Source organism: Pan troglodytes, chromosome 8, assembly GCF_028858775.2.
Source record: "Pan troglodytes isolate AG18354 chromosome 8, NHGRI_mPanTro3-v2.0_pri, whole genome shotgun sequence".
NCBI lineage: Eukaryota > Metazoa > Chordata > Mammalia > Primates > Hominidae > Pan > Pan troglodytes.
This window is the reverse complement of record NC_072406.2, coordinates 126311116-126333278: the sequence shown is the minus strand read 5'-3', so window position 1 is coordinate 126333278 and position 22163 is coordinate 126311116. Positions and strand designations below refer to the sequence as shown.

The window sequence follows — 22163 nt, the reverse complement described above, 5'->3', positions numbered from 1 at the left end:
CTGGTCCAAGAAAGAAAATCAGCGACTTAGACAAGTTCAGATCTAATTAAAACACTCTATAATACACTCTTTATAGTCCCTAAAAGAGTTCAAGAAAATGTAATTTGGAATAGATATCGTCTCATTATACTCAAGTAGAAACACATCAGATTAGATTAGGACCTACTCACTCTAAAGTGAAAATGATAAACCCCATAGGGAACAATTTATTAGGATAAAATAATTAGAAATTTAAAATGCATTCAACAGTTCAAAAAAGATACAAGCAACATAAAGTCACAAGTCAAGAGAAAAATAATTAGGGCTAACCTAAGAGTTTAAGAAGGAAAGGCTTCAAAAGCACAGTGAAAAGTATCTCAGAAGAGAAAACTCACAGAAATGAAAAAAGTACATGGTTTATAAAATTCCAACTATTCAAGGAATATATTTTTAGCATCAAGACTTAGAGACATTATGACAACTTATCAGAATCCTGGAAAACAAAAACTACTACTGCTTTAAGGAATTAAAGGATAAGATATCATTCACATAAAACTAAGGCTGACTTCATTGTTTTAAACACAGAAATATAAGAAAATAATTATCTAGATTATAGACTTATTAAAGGAAATGGTTCTCACCATGAACCTATAGGTTGACTCTGAAGACCAAGGAGAGGCTGGGATAGACCACAAAAAGTGGAGGGAATTTCATATCTAGGAATGACCTCTCAGAATGTGTTACAATGGATTGTTGAAGTTATGTTAGAAATCCCATTGAAATGGATAATTGGCTCAAAACAGTAGCCAAAGTAAATTTAACGATCTCAAATGTAAAAGTTAAGAGATAGGCTCAAATTAAAAACCATTTCTTAAAATGTTTCCAAAAGAAATCACAACATAAGGGAGAAGGCAAGAGAAAAACTTAATAGCAAGGAAAATGAACTGTTGTCCTGTTGTTTCACAGCACAGGATGCACAATGGTGGAAAGAGCACTAAACTGGAGTAAGGGGGCTGAGATTCTGGTTCTCTATCTCCAGGCTTAAGGTAACCCACTGGACCAGTCAGCTTCTGCTTCTTCACGTGTACATAGGTGGAGTGGGAGATCTGGATAGTTCCATTCAGCTGCATGAGTCCATCATAAGATCCTCCATTGAGTTATTGTTTTTTTTAAGAGGTCTTGCTATGTTGCCCAGGCTGGAGTGTGGTGGCTATTAACAGGTACAATCATGGCATACTGGGGCCTCAAACTCCTGGTCTCCAAGCCCTCCTCCCACCTCAGCCTCCTGAGTAGCTGTGCCAGCTTTTAAAAATTATATCTGGCCAGGCATGGCTCACGCTTGTAATCAGAGCACTTTGGGAGGCCGAGGCGGGCAGTTCACGAGGTCAGGAGATGGAGACCATCCTGGCCAACATGGTGAAACACTGTCTCTACTAAAAATACAAAAAAATCAGCTGGGCATGGTGGCGTGCACCTCCCACCTACTAGTCCCAGCCACTTGGGAGGCTGAAGCAGGAGAATCACTTGAACCCAGGAGGTGGAGGTTGCAGGGAGCTGAGATCGCAGCACTGCACTCTAGCCTGGTGACAGAGCGAGACTCTGTCTCAAAAAAAAAAAAAAATTGTATCTTAAACATCTAATGTATGTCAGATGCCATACTAAGCAAGTAGTTAAGTAACTACTAAGAAGTAGTTAAGTAAAAGGCCACAGTCTTTGCCTCTAGATATTCTAAATCTTGTAGGAGACAGAAGATGTTCAATCAGGAGCTACAGTGTCATAAATATCACAAGAGGGTGCACAATCATAATGCCAGGCTGAGTGCAGCTGGGCTGAGGAACACAGTAGGAGGAGAGGGGACAAAAGCATGGTGATGTCGCTAGCTCGGTATGCTGACATTAGAGACCAAGTTGTAAAGGCTTTCAGCCAGGCTAGGTCAAGAAGGGGCAGGACAGGAGGACTGATTTAATTGTGTGACAGAGGCACAGCTAAATTTTTAAGAAGGTGGTTTAAAGGGAACTCTTAATATACCATATCTCATCTTTTCTGACTTCCAAATCTGATTCTTCCATACCCACCAACATTACTTGAATCCAACAAGCTGAATCCAGAGGTATCTCAAGGCTCCATTCTCTATGTTGGCTTCAGAATCATGTCCAAACCCCTTAACACAGCTCCTGCGACCTTTAATGATCCGCTCTAGCTTACCTCCCGACTAATACTTCCTCATCCTATACCTCTTCACCAGCGGTCAAATCTAGCCCTACTTATTTTTCCGTTTCTCAGGCCTGATCATGCTTTTTCCCCATCTCTAGGCCTTAACACATGTTCGTTTTCTTGCAACATACTCCCCTCTGGCAGCACCTGGTTATTTCCTGCTCCGTGTGGCATCACTTCCAGATGGCTTTATTGCAAGTCTTAGGTACCCTCCCACCTGCTTCCGTTGCACCCTGCACTTCTCTATCACACCTAATTTCTCTATCCCACATAATTTCTTCTGCTTGTCTGTCCTGGCCTTAGCCTTCATGAAGGCACCTTCACAGTGCCTTAGTGAAGAAGATATTGCTCAGTGGTTTTCTTGTTCCTTCCACTGGATACCTTCATAGCATCTGATATTACTGATGACTCCCCCTCCTGGAAGCATGTACCCTCTGTTGCTCTGGCAAGGTTTTTCCCATTCTGTTCCCACCTTTCCCATTATAGCTCCTCACTCCATGTTGCAGGCTCCAGCTTCATCTTCCTCATTCTTCCTCACTCTATTGCACCAGAACCTACGGTTTCAACCATGACTACCACTAGACCTCTGTTTGGTTTCCTTCTCTAAATGACAAAGAACTGAAAGCTTTTCATCAGAGCTGTCCCACCAAGATGTGTGTTCTTAGGCATATCACATAGGCAAGTACTCTAAGAATACAGATAGGGAGATAAACTATGACACTGGAAAATTGTTTCAATTGTCCATGAATGATGAGGATTCCTGAGCTAAGAAAATGGTAGTAGGGAAAGAAAGAAAAAAGACATATACAAGGGATACTTGGGAAGAAGAATCAATAAAGACTTGGCAACCAATTAGGGCAAAGGATGGGAGGTAAGAAGGTAGATTTAAGGATGATTCAAGTGTGCTTATGTGATAGGATGTGTCCAACCATGGCACTGTTACTCTAGCAATCACCTCTGGATGAATGAGTAAGAGACAATGAATTATATTTACTCCTAAAGCAATCAGTACAGGAGCAAAGGATCAAAAAGATAATACAAACACAGGTGATTAGGCAATGAGGAAGTAAAATGCTGAAAGCAAAATTTCTTGGTTCTCTTGTTAATCTAAATAAACCACACACACAAGCTTTTACAGGAGTAAAAAGTCATCAGAAACACTGTCCTACTGGAACAGAATTTTACAGCCCTATTAATTACTGGCGGAATACCCAAGAAGGAAGAAAAACAAACTAAGAAAATGTGAGCTAAAAAGCCCTAACTTGGCAGGGCGTAGTGGCTCACGCCTGTAATCCCAGCACTTTGGGAGGCTGAGGCGGGCGAATCACTCTCAGGTCAGGAGTGATTTGAGACCAGCCTGGCCAACATGGTGAAACCCTGTCTCTACTAAAAATACAAAAAATTAGCTGGGCGTGCTAGCGGGAGCCTGTAATCCCAGCTCCTCCGGAGGCTGAGGTAAGAGAATCACTTGAACCAGGGAGGCAGAGGTTACAGGGAGCCGAGACCATGCCATTGCACTCCAGCTTGGACAACAAGAGTGAAACTCCATCTCAAAAAAAAAAAAAAAAAAAAACCCTAACTCTAAAGTGTTATGATATTTAATACTTCATAATCTCTGATGATTACCATGTTAAGGATTCATGTGGAAAATGGACAGAGGAGGAGAACAGGCAGGAAAGATTGAGATTAGAAATGATATACTACTAAATATAAAACAGCGTATTTAAATTGCTCATAGAATGTTTATCGTTAACAAGTCTTAACAGTGCTAAAGTTGTGCCTTTGTTTAGTAGGTAGATGGTCTTCAATAACTGAAGTCGCTATACCGCTCAATATCAATCTATACTCACTTTGATCTGCATTTTCCTTCTTAGAATCTTGTCCACTGGGTTTCAAGCCATATCCCATTTCTATAAGCACATGGTCTAAAAGTTTTCCTAAAAAGTGATTAAGAAAATATGCCTCCATTGAGAAACTATACAAAGAATTATGGGAAAAGCGTAAAGAAGAAACAAGTCAATCATACAACACACGTTCATAGCTATTAATAGGCTGGTATATGTTTTGCCAATTCAGTTCCTATGGGTAAGCTATGGTAGTGCCCAGCTTAAAACACTGAGGCAAAATTACTGTAGTCACTTGACAGAATTTTTTCTCTGAAATATAATTTTTAAAATTTTTGTGAGTACATAGTAGGTGTACATATTTATAGGTTACATGAGATGTTTTGAAACAGGCATGCCATGTGAAATAAACACACCACAGAGGAGGTAACCATCCCCTCAAGCATCCTTTGAGTTACAAATCATCCAATTAGTCTAAGTTACTTTAAAACGTACAATTATTATTGACTACAGTCACCCTATTGTGCTATCGAATAGTAGGTCTTATTCAGTCTTTTTAACTATTTTTTGTTTTGTACCCATTAACCATCCCCACCTACTCCCAGCCCCTGACTACCCTTCCCGGCCTCTGGTAACCATTCTACCCTCTATTTGACAGAAATTTTAACAAAAAGATTTCACTTTGAAATCCTGAAGAACATGAAAGATTTGTTTACCACCTCACAAATATGCTTAGAATGACTACTGTTTGTGGGAAATAAATTTAAGACATAAGTATGGCTGAAAGAATGGTCAGCATGGACCCAAACTTCAAGTTCCCTGAAATAATATGCAAAAGCTGAGATTGTAACATGAAACATAGCAAACAACAGATTTTTACTTAACTTCACAAGAGATTAGCCGATTTTCTACCAAATCAGCCATGATGCCAGATCTCTGAAAGCAGAGGGGTGATACCCTGGAAACTGGGAGGCACCCATCACACTGTGAGAAGTCATTTATCAAACAGGTGAAAGGCCAGAAGGGAAGAAGAGAATTCTAAAGCATTTCCATTTCCACAGCCTAGCTACTATGTACTAGCCAAATGCAGTTCCGTGAAGGTTACTCCAAGAAAAAGCACTGATATAAGGACAAACGAATTCAGAGAACTTCAAGAATTTTCTCAATAAAGGGGCCAATATTCAGGAATAGATATTATAATGGCTCTATTAAAGGGATCGTAGTTACACCCACATGAAGTCTAAATCTAGCCAGCCACCTAATTCTATGAATTTGTGTCACGTCTTTGACAAACTGCCAATTTCAAGAATGGGTTCAGTCACAATCTGAATGACTCCAGAGGGCAGTTTACCTGGCCTCACTTGATGTTTCCGTTTCTTCTGAGTAACAAGTGGAAACTACATATCCTATTAAGTACTCAATTTAAAAAGACAGATCTTACCTGAATTTGGCAGCTCAACTTCTACAGCAAAGGTAACCACTTCCTCTTCCAAGATGTCGATAATCTTTATGGAGCAGTACTGCTCCATTAACAGTGGTTTAGTAGCTTTCATACAATCACTGCTCCAATTCCCTTCTGCTGGGATAACATTGGCTACAAAGCACTTTATGGCCTGAAAAATTTTACGCAGGTTACTTACAAAAATTACCATTTAAAAATGATTTTTTCTAATTATTTGTATATAAAAGAATGTATTTCATGCTTAAAACTTATCACAAATCTTCAAGTACTAATCAGATAAACAATTTTCTGTATAATTATTATTAGCCTCTGTTAGTACTGTATTCATAACGCTTACTTTTGGTACTTGAAGCTGGAGAAATTTATGAAAGAATAATTATCCTTCAATTATACATAAATTAAGACCAATTTTAGATACTATAATATAGAAATGATTATTTTGAAGAGCAAATTGAAAACATGTGACTAAAAATGTTAGTTTCTCACCCTGGGCAGTAGTTAACTAAATAAGGTCAAGATAGCCCACGAGTGTTCATTTACATAGTACAGGTATAGTAACACAGCAGAATAGAACAAGCAAACACTGTGCCCATCAAAACATTGACAACAGCTCCTTTGGGACACTATTAAAAATCTAGAAAGTAAAAGAGACTCACACAAGGAGGAAACAAGTCAATGTTCCTGTTGAGGTGGTAAATTTTGTTTAATGGAATTATTTCTTCATTTCCATAATCAATATATAAGACATGTGCCTTCTTTTGCTGCACATCAACGTTTTGTATGATTGCTCTGTTCCAGGTCTGAAAGTGAAATATAATGGTACTCTGCTTCATAACGGCATTTCACAATCTTAGATTAAAAAACCCTCAATCAATCTATAGAACGTGCAAAGGAAAGGCTCCTGTTCTGAGGCACTCAATTAATAAGCCAACTTAATTTTTTAAGAATCTTGCTAAGAAATCCCTAAAACTGTCTAGTTAGGACATGTTATTAATAATATGCACAACTATTCCAAAGCTACTTCTATCCCCTGAGACTATCACACACTAGTGCCTCAGCTACCTAAATAAAACACAAGCTCTAAGACTAGCCATCAGGCTACAACCAGCAATTCAGGAACCCGTAAACAGAGTTGGAGAGGAGTAAAACAGGGAGGAAGCAAGGTGAACAGAGCATGGGATACTGAAGAGGAACAGAAGCGTGATCAGAGGCTGGCTTTAAGCCTTGTCATGCATCATTAAAAGCTCTGGTGTTCAGTTCATACCACCAAAGTTAGCTCAAACGTTTTAAATAATTCATTTCATTACAGGTTACCTGATCAACAGTGTACTTGGCAATACAAACTTCCCCCTTAACAGGAATATAGTCTTTTTCATGCATATTTGCATATGTTTCTTTTAAGCTGGCAGAGAGTTGGTTCATGTATTCTAAAACTTCTGAAGAATATAACTGCACGTAGAAGTCCCCTGGGTGTTTGAATTCGGTAACTGTACCCTTTCAAAGATTAAAAAAAGAGGAATAATTCATAAGGCACACAAGGAAATGTAAATTTCTTAAAGCTTTGTAACTAAGACACAAACAGCATTGTAGGCAGTTTTTGCAATGTTTATGTTTTGTAGCTACCGCATGAACTCAAAAATAGGAAACGAGAATAAATACAGTTCTCTGGATCTGTGTCTATGGAGACTGAAGAAAAACAAATACCTTTATTTCCATGGTTTTCTTGAGTTGTAGACTTCTCAAATCAGAAAACATTATTCTCTCAGCCCAAATGGCTATTTCCTTAGTAACTCCAAGTGGACAGTCACTCTGGTTTGAAAAATACCACAGAAGTGAGTTACTTAAAAGCACATGTTTCAATGACTCTACGGCCACTACACGTCGGAACCGCAGTCACAGTATCCTAACTCTTAGGCTTGAACAAAAGAACACAGAAATAGGGAAGGCCTCCAAGAGTCACTAAAACCCACTGTCCACAGGCAGTGGGCACAGCACTGGGAATAACCCAAGAATAAGGCCACGCGGGTGAAGAGAAGGTTGACTTTATTTCAAAAACAATGAAAATGGTGGTGGTGGAGGTATTAGTTTAAATCTGCACTTGTTAATGTTTTCTGTAAGAACGAATACTTCAAGTCACATTTTTTTAAGTAGAGGCTAGAAGCAGTTAAAGAAAGCTAAAAATTATTCATAAATACGAGTTGGACACGACAGATGTTTTTCGGATTACAAATAATTCAGCCCATGTTGTTGCCTAAATGGGGAACTACTATCAGAAAAAAAATCCTCCTTAGATAGATAACTAGGCCCTATTAGAGTACAGCACATAAAGCTAAAACCTGTGCCTTCAGAGGCATGATTAATCCACATGATTTTACACTGAGATACTGCCACATCCTTTTTGAAAAAAAGATGAAGTAATTCTCAAAAACCCCTGATTGTATCACCATGGTGTACATATTTATATAATAGGAAACTTGCCTTTAAATATTGATAAAATACAGAAATAAGCCTAAAATATTTATCTTACATCTTAATTCAATAAAGAGGAGTTATTCAAAATTTAAAGACAAAGTATACCATACCTTATTGTTTACCTCCACATCCTTTGTTTCAATAGATGATTTATTTTCAAGTTTGTGGAAACTGCAATAAAGCAACAGATTACAATATTTATACTACAGAGGCAATTAACATAGGGGCTATCAACCACAATTATGGTATTCTCAATGAACAAAATCCTGAAAGAGCAAAACAGCTTCTTCCAGAATCACAGTGGTAATGTAAAACTCCCCAGTGCTGGCTACACAGTGGTCCACACCCTGTGTGTGCACAGGTGTGCTTCTTCCAAAAGCCACCTAATGAGACAGACAGAGACAGGGTTGGGGGGAGACAGACAGACAGAATATCTCCAAGCCTGTTTTCTTATCTGTAAAATGGAGATAATTCCCTACATTACTTACACAGAATTTTGAGGTCATATGTGAAACTGTTTTGTAAACTGGTAAATGCCATGCAAGTACAATTTATGTATTTACAAATAAAAACACAACTCAAGAGGCATGTAAGAGTTCCAAACTTATTAAAATCCAGGAAAGTACACATCATTAAAAGTAAGGCATTCTAAAGCTCTAAACATGAAAGAAAAACTCTTTGAAGGTTATAAATCTTCACATGTACTACCTGGTAAAATGATACACATGAAAATTAAGTTCATAGAGCTGTTCACTTCAGATTTGTACACTTTGTTATAGAGCTTAAGAAAAAGTAACTTCTACTTGGTTGTGGTCTGCTTAACTAATTGGATGCTTATTGTATCAGAACCTTTTACATAATCCTTAATGAATAAAAATATCATAAATCCTTACTTTGGCTGAACAGGCCTGCACACGATGCTGTGTGCAGACCAGTCTCTTCTTTGACATGCTGTGGAGCAATAGTAGGTCTGCTTGCACTGAGAGCACCTCAGCGATCCTAGAAAACACCACCCACAAAATAGTTCAGATGAAGATCAAGACATTCTCAAAGTCCACACTTTAGCAAATATCATTCTATTAGCCATGGCAAGAGAACTGTGCTATTTAGGATCAGGTGTTCAGATTATACTTTTAAACTCTGAGAATACAGAGAAGAAATGACTACAAAGATTTAAAAAAGGGAGATCAGACTGGGACACATAACTGAGTTTCCTAATAGACCTCAGAATATATGTTATAAAAGCAGCAAGCGGCCAGGTGCAGTGGCTCACGTCTGTAATCCCAGCACTTTGGGAGGCTGAGGCAGGTGAATCACCTGAGGTCAGGAGTTCGAGAGCAGCCTGGCCAACATGGTTTGAAACCTTGTCTCTAGTAAAAATACAAAAATTAGCCAGGCAAGGTGACGGGCACCTGTAATCCCAGCTACTCAGGAGGCTGAAGCAGGAGAATCTCGAACCCGGGAGGCAGAGGTTGCAGTGAGCTGAGATTGTACCACTGCACTCCACAGCCTGGGTGACAGAGTGAGACTCTGTCTCAAAAAAAAAAAAAAAAAAAAAAAAAAGCAGCAGCAAGCAATGGTGCAAAACATGCAGTGGCTCACGCCTGTAATCCCAGCACTTTGGGAGACCAAGGCGGGTGGATCACTTGAGGTGAGGTCAGGAGTTTGAGACTAGCCTGGCCAACATGGTGAAACCCCGTCTCTACAAAAATACAAAAATAAGCCCAGTGTGGTGGTGCGCACCTGTAGTCCCAGTTACTTGGAAGGCTGAGGCAGGAGAATCGCTTGAACCCAGGAGGCAGAGTGCCAGTGAGCCAAGATCAAGCAAAGTAAACAAAACTTTCTTGTAGTGAAAACAGACTTGTACAAGCGACTGAAATGGCTGTGTATCGTGAAAAACAACAACAAAAAATAAACAATGAGAATCACACCCAGAAAAACCCAGGGAGATCTTGAAATAAAGGATTTTTTAAAAAATCCCATCAGTGTTCATGCTAAAGAAACAGGTTATCTAAAACAACAACAACAACAACAACAAACCCACAAAGAAGTAACCACCAACCAGTCTGGCCTCAAATGCTTCCATCCTAAAATAAACTTTTAAAAAGTTACATATCCAAATAGCCAGTAATAAACAGAAAAAACTGCTCAAGATCATTGATCACGAGAGCACTGCAAATTTAACTGTAAACTGGTAAATGCCATGCAAGTAAGACTTACGTACTGAAAAATTAGAACTCAAGAGGCATATGACAATTCCAACTTATCCACGAGAAGGGCTATAATTAAAAACACAAACACCAAATGTGGACGAGGATGTGGAACAACCAAAACTCCTTCCCAGCGGGAAAAGAAAATGGGACAATACCTTGAAAATGGTTTAGTAGCTTCTTATACAGTTAAACACACACCTACCCTTTGACTCAGCCATTGTGTGTCTACCTGTGCACCCACAATAAATGAAAACATATGTCCACACGAACACTTGTACAGAAATGTTTAGAGAGCTCTATTCATAACAGACAAAAGCTGGACCCAGCCAAAATATTCATCAATAGAACAGTTCGACTATGGTATAACCATACAATGAGATACTATTCAGCAATAAACAAAAAATAATGGTATGTGCAACGGCATGGATTAACCTCAACAGTCTTATTGTATATGAAATAAGCTTGATACAAAAGAGTCCATGCTGTATGATTCCACTTATGTGAAATTCTATGACAGGCAAAATTATTTCATGAGTAGAAAACCAATGGTTGCTTCTCAGAAGTAGGGACTGGGATGGGACATAAGAAAACTTCCTGAGGAGACAGAAACATCCTATATTATGACAAGGATGTAAGTCTGTGCATTTCATTGCATGTGAGCTTCCCCTAAAAAACTATAATAATCCACTGAGGAAGCAGGAAGAATGGGAAGGGATGGGTGAAGAGGAACAGCAGGATGCTGACAGCTGCTGAGGCTGAGACGGGTGTGTGGCATGGGGACACTGTTCTAATTACACTTAATGTTTTATCATCTGCCACAATAAAAATGTTTTTCAAATATGTGGAAGAAGAATTCAGACACCCAAGAACAATATGCTTACCAAATAGGCCACAGCGATGGCAAGTTGTGGACCGAAGAGGAGGTCCTAAGGAGGTGAAGAGCCCTGGATTACTTATGGACAAGGAATTCTCGACCAACTTGTTTAGTTTTTTTGATTTTGCAGGACGTACATTATTTCCAGGCTTCTATTAAGAACAAAGAAGAGCAATGTTAGAATTTGGCAATAACTTTTCCATTTAAATACTAGATTTGGGACTACTTCAGATAAGATCAAGTAGATGTACTTTTCCTTATTCCTCCTATTAAGGTAAACTAAAACCCTGAACTTATATATAAAACAAACATAAGGTGACTCAAAGTGGGAAAGGAGGAGGTGGGCTGACTGGGAACCTGGAGACCCAAAGAGTGACATGGCAATAAGATGTCTGGGTTTTCTTTTTGCCTCATATATACCAGACTGGGTGCTGGAGAAGCCAGCAACCCAGAACCACCAAAAGGCAGAGATGATAAAAGCTCCAACAAGAAAAGCCCTGCTCTCTAGCCGGGTGTGGTGGTGGGCACCTGCAGTCCCAGCTACTTCCAAGGCTGAGGAGGGAGGAACACTGGAACTCAGGAGCTCAAGGCTGTAGCAAGCTATGATAGTGCCTGTGAATAGCCACTGCACTCCAGCCTGGCCAACACAGTGAGACCCTCATCATTTAAAAGAAAAAATTAAAAACCTGCTCTGTCTAGCCAAAGGATGAGAAAAGAGGCAGACCAGTAAGACAGAAAACTTAACATTAACTGCTCTACTCCAAACACCACAGACAAAACTGCGGCCCCACTCCCACCCACAAAGGGAGAGTGTGGGGCCAAGATTTCCACCCTCACAAGGCTACAAATGAGGTGCCCCAACCTGCTCACAGGTGTGGTATCAGAGAAGGCCAAGAGAATAGGGTGCCAGCACTTTATCCCTGAAGTGGGAGGAGGATGACATCCCTCCCTACGGAGGCCACATGGGGAACCCGGATTTCCACCTGGCAACAATGAGGTGCCGCCACCCCGACCAAGGTGGTGTCAGAAAAGGCATAGTGGAGAGTCCAGACTTTCCACCACCATTCATTACTAACTAGTCCCTCCTAATACCCTCTCCTTCAGTCGGGCCTCTCTCCACCCGTGTCACTAGAGACCAGATGGGGAGCTGTAATGAGGCACTCACCACTGTCAGCCAGAAAGCAATCAGTTGAGGCCTCTTGTGAAGCTGGAACTCCCATCCTCACCCAACAGAAAGAGCTCCCCAGTTGAATATCAGAGGCTGAGTAGGGAACCTGGACATATACCCCCCCACCTGGCGGTAACAAACGAGCAGCCAGAGCAGTGTTGGAGGAAGCCAGCTGAAACAGGAAGTTTAAATACGATACAGAGACTGGGTGTGGTGGCTTCACGCCTGTAATCCCGGCACTTTGGGAGGCTGAGGTGGGCAGATGTCTTGAGGTCATGAGTTCAAGATCAGCCTGGCCAATATGGCGAACCCCATCTCCATGAAAATACAAAAATTAGCCAGGCATGGTGGCACGTGCCCATAATCCCTGTTACTCAGGAAGCTGAGGCACAAGGATCGCTTGAACCCAGGAGGCGGAGGTTGCAGTGAGCTGAGATCATGCCACTGCACTCTAGCCTGGGCAACAGAACAAGACTCAATCAAAAAAAAAAAAAAAGTCTCATAATACCCAAGATATCCCAGTTTCAATAGAACTCAGTAGACAATAACTCATTGCACCAAGAATCAGGAAGATCACAAACAAATGCCGGAAAAAAAAAATCAAGCGCCCAACATCAAGATGACAAAAACGTTCATTTATCTATAAAGATTGTAAAGCAGTCATCAATATGTTAACAAGCAATTATGAATAGGCTTGAAACAAATGAATAGGGAGTCTCCCTAAAGAAATAAAAGATATAAAGAACCAAATGAGTATTTTAAAACTGAAAAGTATAACAAAAATGCAAAACACAATAGCAGACTCACTAGCATAATGGAGGGAAAACAGGAAACAATCAGTAAACTTGAAGATAGAACCACAGAAACGCCTGATCTGAACAAGAGTGAAAATGAATTAATAAATGAATAGTCTCAGGGACCTGTAGGACTACAACAAAAGATCTAGTATTCTGTCTTCAGAAAGGCGAAAAAAGGTAGGGCTGAGAAATACTCAAAAAATGACTGCTGAGGCCGGGCACAGTGGCTCACGCCTGTAATCCCAACACTGGGAGGCTGAGGCAGGTGGGATCACCTGAGGTCAGGAGTTCAAGACCAGCCCGGCCAACATGGCGAAACCCCATCTCTACTAAAAATACAAAAATTAGCTGGGTGTGGTGGAGGGCATCTGTAATCCCAGCTACTTGGGAGGCTGAGACAGGAGAATCACTTAAACCCAGGAGGCAGAGGTTGCAGTGAGCCCAGATCACACCACTGCACTCCAGCCCAGGTGACAAGAGCCAAATTCTGTCTCAAAAAAAAAAAAAAAAAAAAAAAAAAAAAAAGACTGCTAGAAACTTCCAAATTTGGTAGGAGATATAAATCTACTAATTCAAGAAGCTGAGTGAGCCCCAGAGTAAACTGAGACTAAACACCAAGACACATCTTAAAATTCTGAAAATTAAAAGCTTGAAAGCAGAAAGAGGAAAATAATCCCTTACCTGTATGGGGGGGAAATTTTTAAAATTCCTTCTATTAAAGTAAACTAAAACCCTGAACTTATATATAAAACAAACATAAGGTGACTCTGAAAGTGGGAAAGGAGGAGGTGGGCTGACTAGGAACCTGGAGACCCAAAGAGCTACATGGCAGTAAGGTATCTTTAAAAAGACAGATTTCTCATTAGAGACCATGGAGGCCAGAAGAAAGTGACAAAACATTTTTCAAGCTCTGAAAGAAAACTTACCTGAGAAACTTATCCAAGGAAAATATCTTTCAGGAATGAATGGGAAATCAAGACTTTTCAGATGAAAGAAAATGAAGAGAATTTGTTACCAGTAGCTTTATCCTAAAAGAATGGCTTAAGGAAGTTCTCTAAGGAGAAAAGAAATGATTAAAGCAGGAACACTGAAACAGAAAGAAGAAAAACACAATAGTCCGGGCTCAGTGGCTCACTTTGTAATCCCAGCACTTTGTGAGTCCGAGGTGGGAGGACTGAGCTCAGGAGTTCGAGACCCAATAAATGAAACCTATCAGTAAGTACAATAGACTTTCTCTTGTTGAGCATTCTAAATTATGTTTGAGAGTTTGAGCAAAAATGATAAACTGTCTGAAGGCGTTCTAAATCTGAGATAGAATATGTAAGACGTAAATGGGTGAAGGTAAAGAAATGTATGGGAAGGTAAGGTGTCTGCACTATACTCAGATTGGTAAAATGATAACTAAGTTGTGTATACATGATACCGTATGTAGAACAACCATTGGAAAAGGTATACAAAGATACACACTTGAAAGCACTGGATAAAAATCAAAATTACTGAAAGTATTCAAGTAACCCACAAGAAGGCAGGAAAAAAGAACAGAAAACAAATGGCATAAACTCAAGTATTAATTACATCAAATGTAAATGGTCTAAGCATACCAACTGAAACACACTGTCCTAGTGAATTAAAAAACATTACCTAAATATATGGTGTCTATAAGAAACTCATTTTACATATAACAATATAGAGAGACCGAAAGTAAAAAGATGGAAAAATATGTAAATGTTAAGAAAAATATGAGTGGCTGCATTAATATCAGATAAAACAGATTACAGGGAAAGAAAATTACCAGAGAGAGGGACATTATGATGACAAAAGAGTCAACCCAACAAGACATAGCAATCCTAAATATGCATGAACCACAGCTGCAAAACATGAAGCCTAACTGAATTGAAAATAGACAACTAAGGACTATAGTTAGAGACTTTAATACCTTCTCAACAATTGACATGACTAGATATAAAATCAGCAAGAGGACAGAACTCAACATAACCAACCAACAGGAGCTATTAGGTATTTATAGGTCGTCTGACCCAACAACAGACGAGGCACATTCTTTTTAAGTGCCAAGAGAATGTATACTAAGACCACATCCTGAGCCATAAAACAAACCTCAACAAACTTAAAAGAACTGATATGATTCAGAAGGTATTCTCTGACCACAATAGACTCAAACTAGAAATCAGTGGCAGAAAAAATACTAATAATCTTCAAACACCTGGAAACGAAAACATACACTTCTAAATAATACATGAGTTAAAGATGAAGTTTCAAGATAAATAAAAGATACACTGAGGCTGGGCAGGGCAACTCATGCCTGTAATCCCAGCAATTTGGGAAGCCAAGGTGGGAGGACCACTTGAGGCCAGGAGTTTAAGATTAGCCTGGCAACACAGTAAGACCCCCATATCTACAGAAAAAAAAAAAAAAGCCAGGTGTGGTGGCATACACCTGTAGTCCCAATTACTCCAGGAGGCTCAGCAAGTGGGACTGCTTGAGTCCAGGAGTACAAGGCTGTAGTGAGCTATGATTGCGCCACTACACTCCAGCCTGGATGACAGAGGGAGACCTTGTCTAATAAAAAAAAAAAAAAAAAAAAAACCACCAACCAACCACTAAAAAGACAAACAAAAAAACCCCCAAACAATGACAAAAAACACGCCCAAAAGCAGCAGAAGAGATAATAAAGATAAAAGAAGAAATCAATTAATTTAAAAAACAGGAAAAAAAATGAAACAAAGACCTATTTCTTTGGGAAGATCAGTAGAACACAAATCTGTAGCAAGACAGACAATAAAGAAAAGAAAGACAGAAATTACCAAGATCAGGAATAAAATAGGGAACATTACTACAGACACCACTAACATGAAAATAATACTGGGAACACTTCCACGCATAAATTTGACAATGTAGACAAAATGAACAAATTCCTTAAAAAATGCAAACACAATATGAAACAGACAATTTGAATAGACCTTAATTATAAATATTAAGGAAACTGAATCATGGCTTTAAAACTCCCCCAAAAGAAATCTCCAGGTCCAGATGGTTTTCATTGGAGAATTCTACCAAATGTTTAGAGAAGAATTAACACCAATTCTATACAATTTCTCTTCCAGCAAACACAAGAGGGGACACTTCTCAATTTATTTTATGATACTAATACTACCTTGATACTCAAACCACACAAAGACAGTATAAAAGAAAATTACAGACCAAAATCTCTCTTGAAAACTTACGTAAAAATCCTTATCAAAATATTACCAGATAGAACTCAGCAATACATAAAAATAATTGTATATCACGACCAAGTGGAGTTCATTTCAGGAATGCAAGGCTAGTTAACCATTCAAAATATCAGTGTAATCCACCAAATTAACATACTAAAGGAAAAGAAGTCACTACCATATCAATCAATGCAGAAAAAGCATTTGACAAAATTCAACACCTATTTATGATAAAAAGGATCAGAAAAGTAGGACTAGAGAAAACTTCATCAGCTTGATAAAGAACATCTACAAAAACCTACATCTAAACTTAATGGTAAAAGACTGAATGCTTTCTCCCTAAGATTAGAAACAAGGCAAGGTGTCCACTGTCACTCTGATTCAAACCTCGTGTTGAAAGTTCCTACAGTAAATGCAATAAAGCAAGAAAGGAAATCAAAGGCATATACATTGAAAAAGAAAACATAAAACTGTCCCTATTTGCAGTATGATATGATTGGCTATGTAGAAAACTGCATTAAAAGGACTTCAATGGCTGGGCCCGGTGGCTCACGCCTGTAATCCCAAGCACCTTGGGAGGCCAAGGCGGGTGGATGACCTAAGGTCAGGAGTTCGGGACCAGCCTGATCAACATGGTGAAACCACGTCTCTACTAAAAAATACAAAAATTAGCCAAGTATGGGGGTGCATGACTGTAGTCACAGCTACTTGGGAGGCTGAGGCAGGAGAATCGCTTGAACCAGGGAGGCAGAGGTTGCAGTGAGCCAAGATAGCAGCCCTGCAGTCCAGCCTGGGCAACAAGAACAAAACTGTCTCAGAAAAAAAAAAAAAAAAAAAAAGACTTCAGCAAGGTCACAGATAGAAGATAAACATACAAAAACCAATCATATTTCCACATATTAATAATGAACATGGGGAAAGAAATACAACAGTATTTACAATTACTCAAAAAAATCAAATACTTAAGTGTAAATTGAGCAAAACATGCATGGGACATGTAAGCTAAAAACTACAAAATAAAGAAATCAGAGAGCTACATAAAAGGAGAAACACCATGTTCATAGATTGGAAGATTCAACACAGCAAATATGTCAATAATTCCCAAATTGATATACAGGTTTAATGCAATTCACATGAAAATCCCAGCAATATTTTTTGTAGAGATGAGATTATTCTAAACTGTATGTTGGAAGGCAAAGGAATTAGAATAGTTAAAAATTTTTTTAAAAAGAAAAATCAAGCAAAAGGAATCACTTTTCCCAATTTCAAAATTTATTACACAGCTCCAGGAATCAAGACTGTGTGGTACTGGAAAGACAGACACATATATATCTACAGAAAATAGGTAACTTAGACTAGACTGACACAAATATGTCCAATTGAATTTTGGCAAACGTGTGAAAGCAATTCAGTAAAGAGAATTTTCAACAGATGGCACTGGGGCAATTGAATATCCATAGGCAAAAACTTAAGTTTCTTAACTTAAAATTAACTGAAAATGGATCAAAACTTAAATGTAAGAAGTAAAACTATCTGGTGGCTCACGCCTGTAATCCTAGCACTTTGCGAGGCCGAGGCAGGCGGATCATGAGGTCAGGAGATGGAGACCATCCTGGCTAACACGGTGAAACCCCATCTCTACTAAAAATACAAAAAAAATTAGCCAGGCGTAGTGGCGGCCACCTGTAGTCCCAGCTACTCGGGAGGCTGAGGCAGGAGAAATGGCGTAAACCCGGGAGGCGGAGGTTGCAGTGAGCCGAGATCGCGCCACTGCACTCCAGCCTGGGCGAAAGAGCAAGACTCCGTCTCAAAAAAAAAAAAAAAAAAAAAAAAAAGTAAAACTATCAAACTTTTTTGGGAAAAAAAATGAACATTTTCAGGATCCAGAGTATCAGTTTTAAAGTTGACACCAAAAGCACCAAAAACAATCCATTAAAGAAAAACTGACTTTATTAAGATGAAAAGACAAACTACAGATTAGGAAAAAATATTTGCAAATCACGTACTTGACAAAGGACTAATATCTGAAATATATAAAGAACTTTCAAAACAACGGTAAAAAAAAAATTAGAAAATAGACAAAAGACATGAAAATATTTCACCAAAGATGCACAGATGGCAAATAAGCACATGAAAAGATGTTTATCATCATCAATCGTGAGGGAAATGCAAGTTAAACCACAATGAGATAGTACTACACATCTGTGATGAAAATGGGTAGAATAAAAATACCTACACCACCAAATGCTAATGAGGATGCAGAGAAACTGAAGCTCTCATACACCCTTGGTAAGAATGTAAAATGATACCGTCACTCTGGAAAATATTTGGCAGTTTCTTATAAAACAAAGTATGGGACTAGTCTTCAACCCAGAAATTGTACCCTGGACATCTATCCTGGAGCATTAAAAACGTGTTCATATAAAATTCTGTACATAAATGGATATAGAGTTTTAGTTTTAACAGCCAAAAAGTGGAAACAACCCAGGTGTCCTTCAATAGGTAAATGGTTAAACAAGTTGTCCATACCATGGAATACTACTCAGCAATAAAAAGGATAGAACGATTGATGCATACAACCTAGATCAATTTCCAGATAATTATGTGAAATGACAAAAGCCAATCCCAAAAGGTTACGTACTGTTTGTATGTAGCCTTTTATATAATATTCTCAAAAATGTCAAAATTGTCGAAATATGCATATCAGTGGCTGCTATGGATTAAGAGGGCAGGGGCAGAAGGAAAAGTGGACTGGCTACACCAGAACATAAGCAACAAGGTATATAAGGGACCCTTGTAGTGATGGAAATGTTCCGTATCTTGATGGTGTATCAATAACCCAGTTGTGATATTGTACTATAGTTTTGCAGCATGTTAACATGGGCGAAATAGGTGAAAGACTACACAGGATCTCCATTATTTCTTACAACTGCATGTGAATCTACAATAACCTAAGAAAGTTTTCTTTTTTAAAAAATGTACATAAAAGAAAAAACATTTGATCTTGAATGATACCTACAAATTGAACACTTCTTTATTAAATAAATAAAACACGTTTAGAATCTTTTACCCAAACAAGCACACACACAATAAAATAACTTACAATATTCACTTCTTTGGGTGGTGAATTACTTTCAGCACTTGGTGGTGACACCGAGTTTCCTGGGGAGGAAAAACACAATTTCAAATAAAAGCCAAATAATACTTTTTATTGCTAATAATGAAAAATAGTGTAATTAGGTGATATTCAAGTAACAGGGCTATACCACAATGACCTTATAGCTACACCAGAACATAAGCAACATCCTACTTTTCCCAACAGAAAATAAGGACTTAGCTGGGCACAGTGGCTCACCCCTATAATCCCAGCACTTTGGGAGGCCAAGGCAGGTGGATCACTTGAGGTCAGCAGTTCAAGACCAGCCTGACCAACATGGTGAAACCCCGTCTCTACTAAAAATACAAAAATTAGCTGGGCATGATGGTGCACTCTTGTAATCCCAATTACTCAGGAGGCTGAGGTAGGAGAACCACTTGAACCTGGGAGGCGGAGGTTTCAGTGAGCTGAGATAGCGCCACTGCATTCCAGCCCGGACAACAGAGTGAGACTCCGTCTTGAAAAAAAGTAAAAATATAAATAAAAGAACTTGTTCAAAATTTTCTTGACTAGTGCTCCTCTCATTGTGAACTTTTCTCCATTCACTAAGGCAGCAGTTCTCAAATTTTCTGGTTTCAGAAACCCTCTGCACTTTTAAAAGCTGAGGACCCTACACAGCTTTTGTTTACATGGCTTATTTCAATCAATATTTACTGTATTAGAAATTAAAACTAAATTTAAACATCCGTTTAAAAATAAATGCATTACATGCTGATAATTTTTAAAAACTATATTTTTCAAAACAAAATATAGAAGAATTACACATTTTTGCATATCATTAATGACTGGCTTAACAGAAGACAGCTGGATTCATAAACAGCTTTTGCCTTCAACTCAGTGAAATGTTGCTTCTGGTTTTGGTATCTGAAAAAAAAAGTTTGGCCTCCCGGAGACAGTTATTTGCAACGAGGAGGAATACTTAATGTTCTCCTCTGTTAAAGGCAAATAATAGAAGGATATTTGCCTTTAATAGTACACCAAAACAAGTGGTATAGGGTTAGAAGCAATGTGAACTCTAAAACCACATCAAGGAACTTTTCATATTGTTACGTTAGAATTCACTGATTATCCCGCACTTTGGATTCCTGCCCATGCATGACTGCAATACCACGTATTGGTCATTTGGAAAAGACAGGTTCATTGAGTTATATGCAGCATTTCCAATTGTTGACACATTTCATTATGCAATAGCAAAAATTCATGTGTTAGGGCCTGGTGCAGTGGTTCATGCCCGTAATCCCAGGGTTTTGGGAGGCTGAGGCAGGAGGATCGTTTGTGCCCAGGGGTTTGAGGCCGTAGTAAGCCATGATTGTGCCATTGCACTTCAGCTTGGGTGACAGAGTGAGACTGTCTCCAAATAAAAATATTAATATTCATGTGTTAATATCATGCATCTCACCAGAAAAGTCTGTCTTGGGAAGTCCTTAAGCTCAAAGTGGCAGACACAAGTTTCCTAAAATCCGAAATTGCTTGAAAGCTTGAACTCTGTCACTAACAAAATATGTTAGCTGTTTTCCTTGAAGTAAATGGCTCACTTTGTTAATTTTTGAGAAAATGCTTGCCAGGTAAGTCTGAATAACCAGTGTCCATCTTTTCAAGTAAAAAGTATGTTCCAAGAAGACAGTTTCTCTTCAGCTTACAACTCAATTGCACACATGGTTTTCCAACTTCAGAAGGTAAAAGTCAGGAGTAATTCCCATTTCATTACACAAATACTAAAAATACTGCACACAATGGTCAAGATTTAACAGAATACTTTTTACTGCTCAATCAAGTGCATTTTTAACTGAAGTTGGCATTTCTGGTTTTCCTTTTCAGTGCATGACGATGAAAAACTCAGGTTGGCGCTCCTGCCTTAAGCTGAGCTAATAATTTGCTTTTGCACCATTAGTATAAAGTTGGCATAGCAGAAAAGACAAATACTGTGAGGAAAACAGTTTTGACCTCTTGGGGAAGCCCAGAGGCCCAAGCGCACATTCTGAGAATTATATCACCATGTTAAAAGACCACAACTCATATACCTTCAAAGAGGCTAAATTCTACCAGGTCCTAACCTCTTTAGAAAGGTTTTTTTTTTTTTTTTCATTTTGTTTTATTTTGTTTTGAGAGAGAGTATCGCTTTGTCACCAGGCTGGAGTACAGTGGCACGATGTCAGCTCACCGCAACCTCTGCCTCCCAGGTTCAAGCGATTCTCCTGCCTCAGCCTCTCAAGCAGCTGGGACTACAGGCTTGTGCCACCACGCCCAGCTAGTTTTTGTATTTTTAGTAGAGATGGGGTTTCACCATGTTGGCCAAGCTGGTCTCGAACTCCTGACCTCGTGATCTGCCCACCTCGGCCTCCCAAAGTGCTAGGATTACAGGCGTGAGCCACCTCACCCAGCCAAGAGAGGTTTTTAGAACGGGAACTAAAGGAATGATAAAATAAATCACGTGAAACCAGTTAAAATCTTAGCTATATCTTTGCGATATATGCATGAAGTTTGCACAGTATTTTTAAGATACGGGTCAATCTTTAGAACACCCATAAAAAAGCCAGAGTGTTTCCTTTCTACATTCCTAGTATAGTCCTCTGTGGGGAAAAAGCTCATTCTCTCCCCAGGAATTTTTTCTGAGATTAATGAAGCCAAAGGTAGCCACTTGGTATCTGGTTTTTCCTTCTAAATTAATAATGAAATGCAAATACGGTAAGGTAGTCATGTGCCTGTTCTGCTAATAGCCCACTGGTGTGTGGTTATATATACTTCTGGTAAGT

At 39.0% G+C, this 22163-nt stretch overlaps 1 protein-coding gene across 8 annotated transcripts in view; it reads right to left on the bottom strand.

Moving 5' to 3' along the window:
- TDRD1 (tudor domain containing 1) overlaps positions 1-22163 on the bottom strand; it is a 53426-nt gene that overhangs the window by 22266 nt on the left and 8997 nt on the right. For all 8 annotated transcript variants that reach the window (XM_016919386.3, XM_063782117.1, XM_063782118.1 and 5 more), the window contains exons 3-11: positions 19357-19415; positions 11066-11210; positions 8865-8970; positions 8082-8142; positions 7204-7308; positions 6814-6993; positions 6156-6299; positions 5479-5650; positions 4044-4130 (exon numbers count right to left, since the gene is read on the bottom strand). In XM_016919386.3, the coding sequence (XP_016774875.1) occupies positions 4044-4130; positions 5479-5650; positions 6156-6299; positions 6814-6993; positions 7204-7308; positions 8082-8142; positions 8865-8970; positions 11066-11210; positions 19357-19415 (1059 nt within the window). The remainder of the gene's footprint in view (positions 1-4043; positions 4131-5478; positions 5651-6155; positions 6300-6813; positions 6994-7203; positions 7309-8081; positions 8143-8864; positions 8971-11065; positions 11211-19356; positions 19416-22163) is intronic.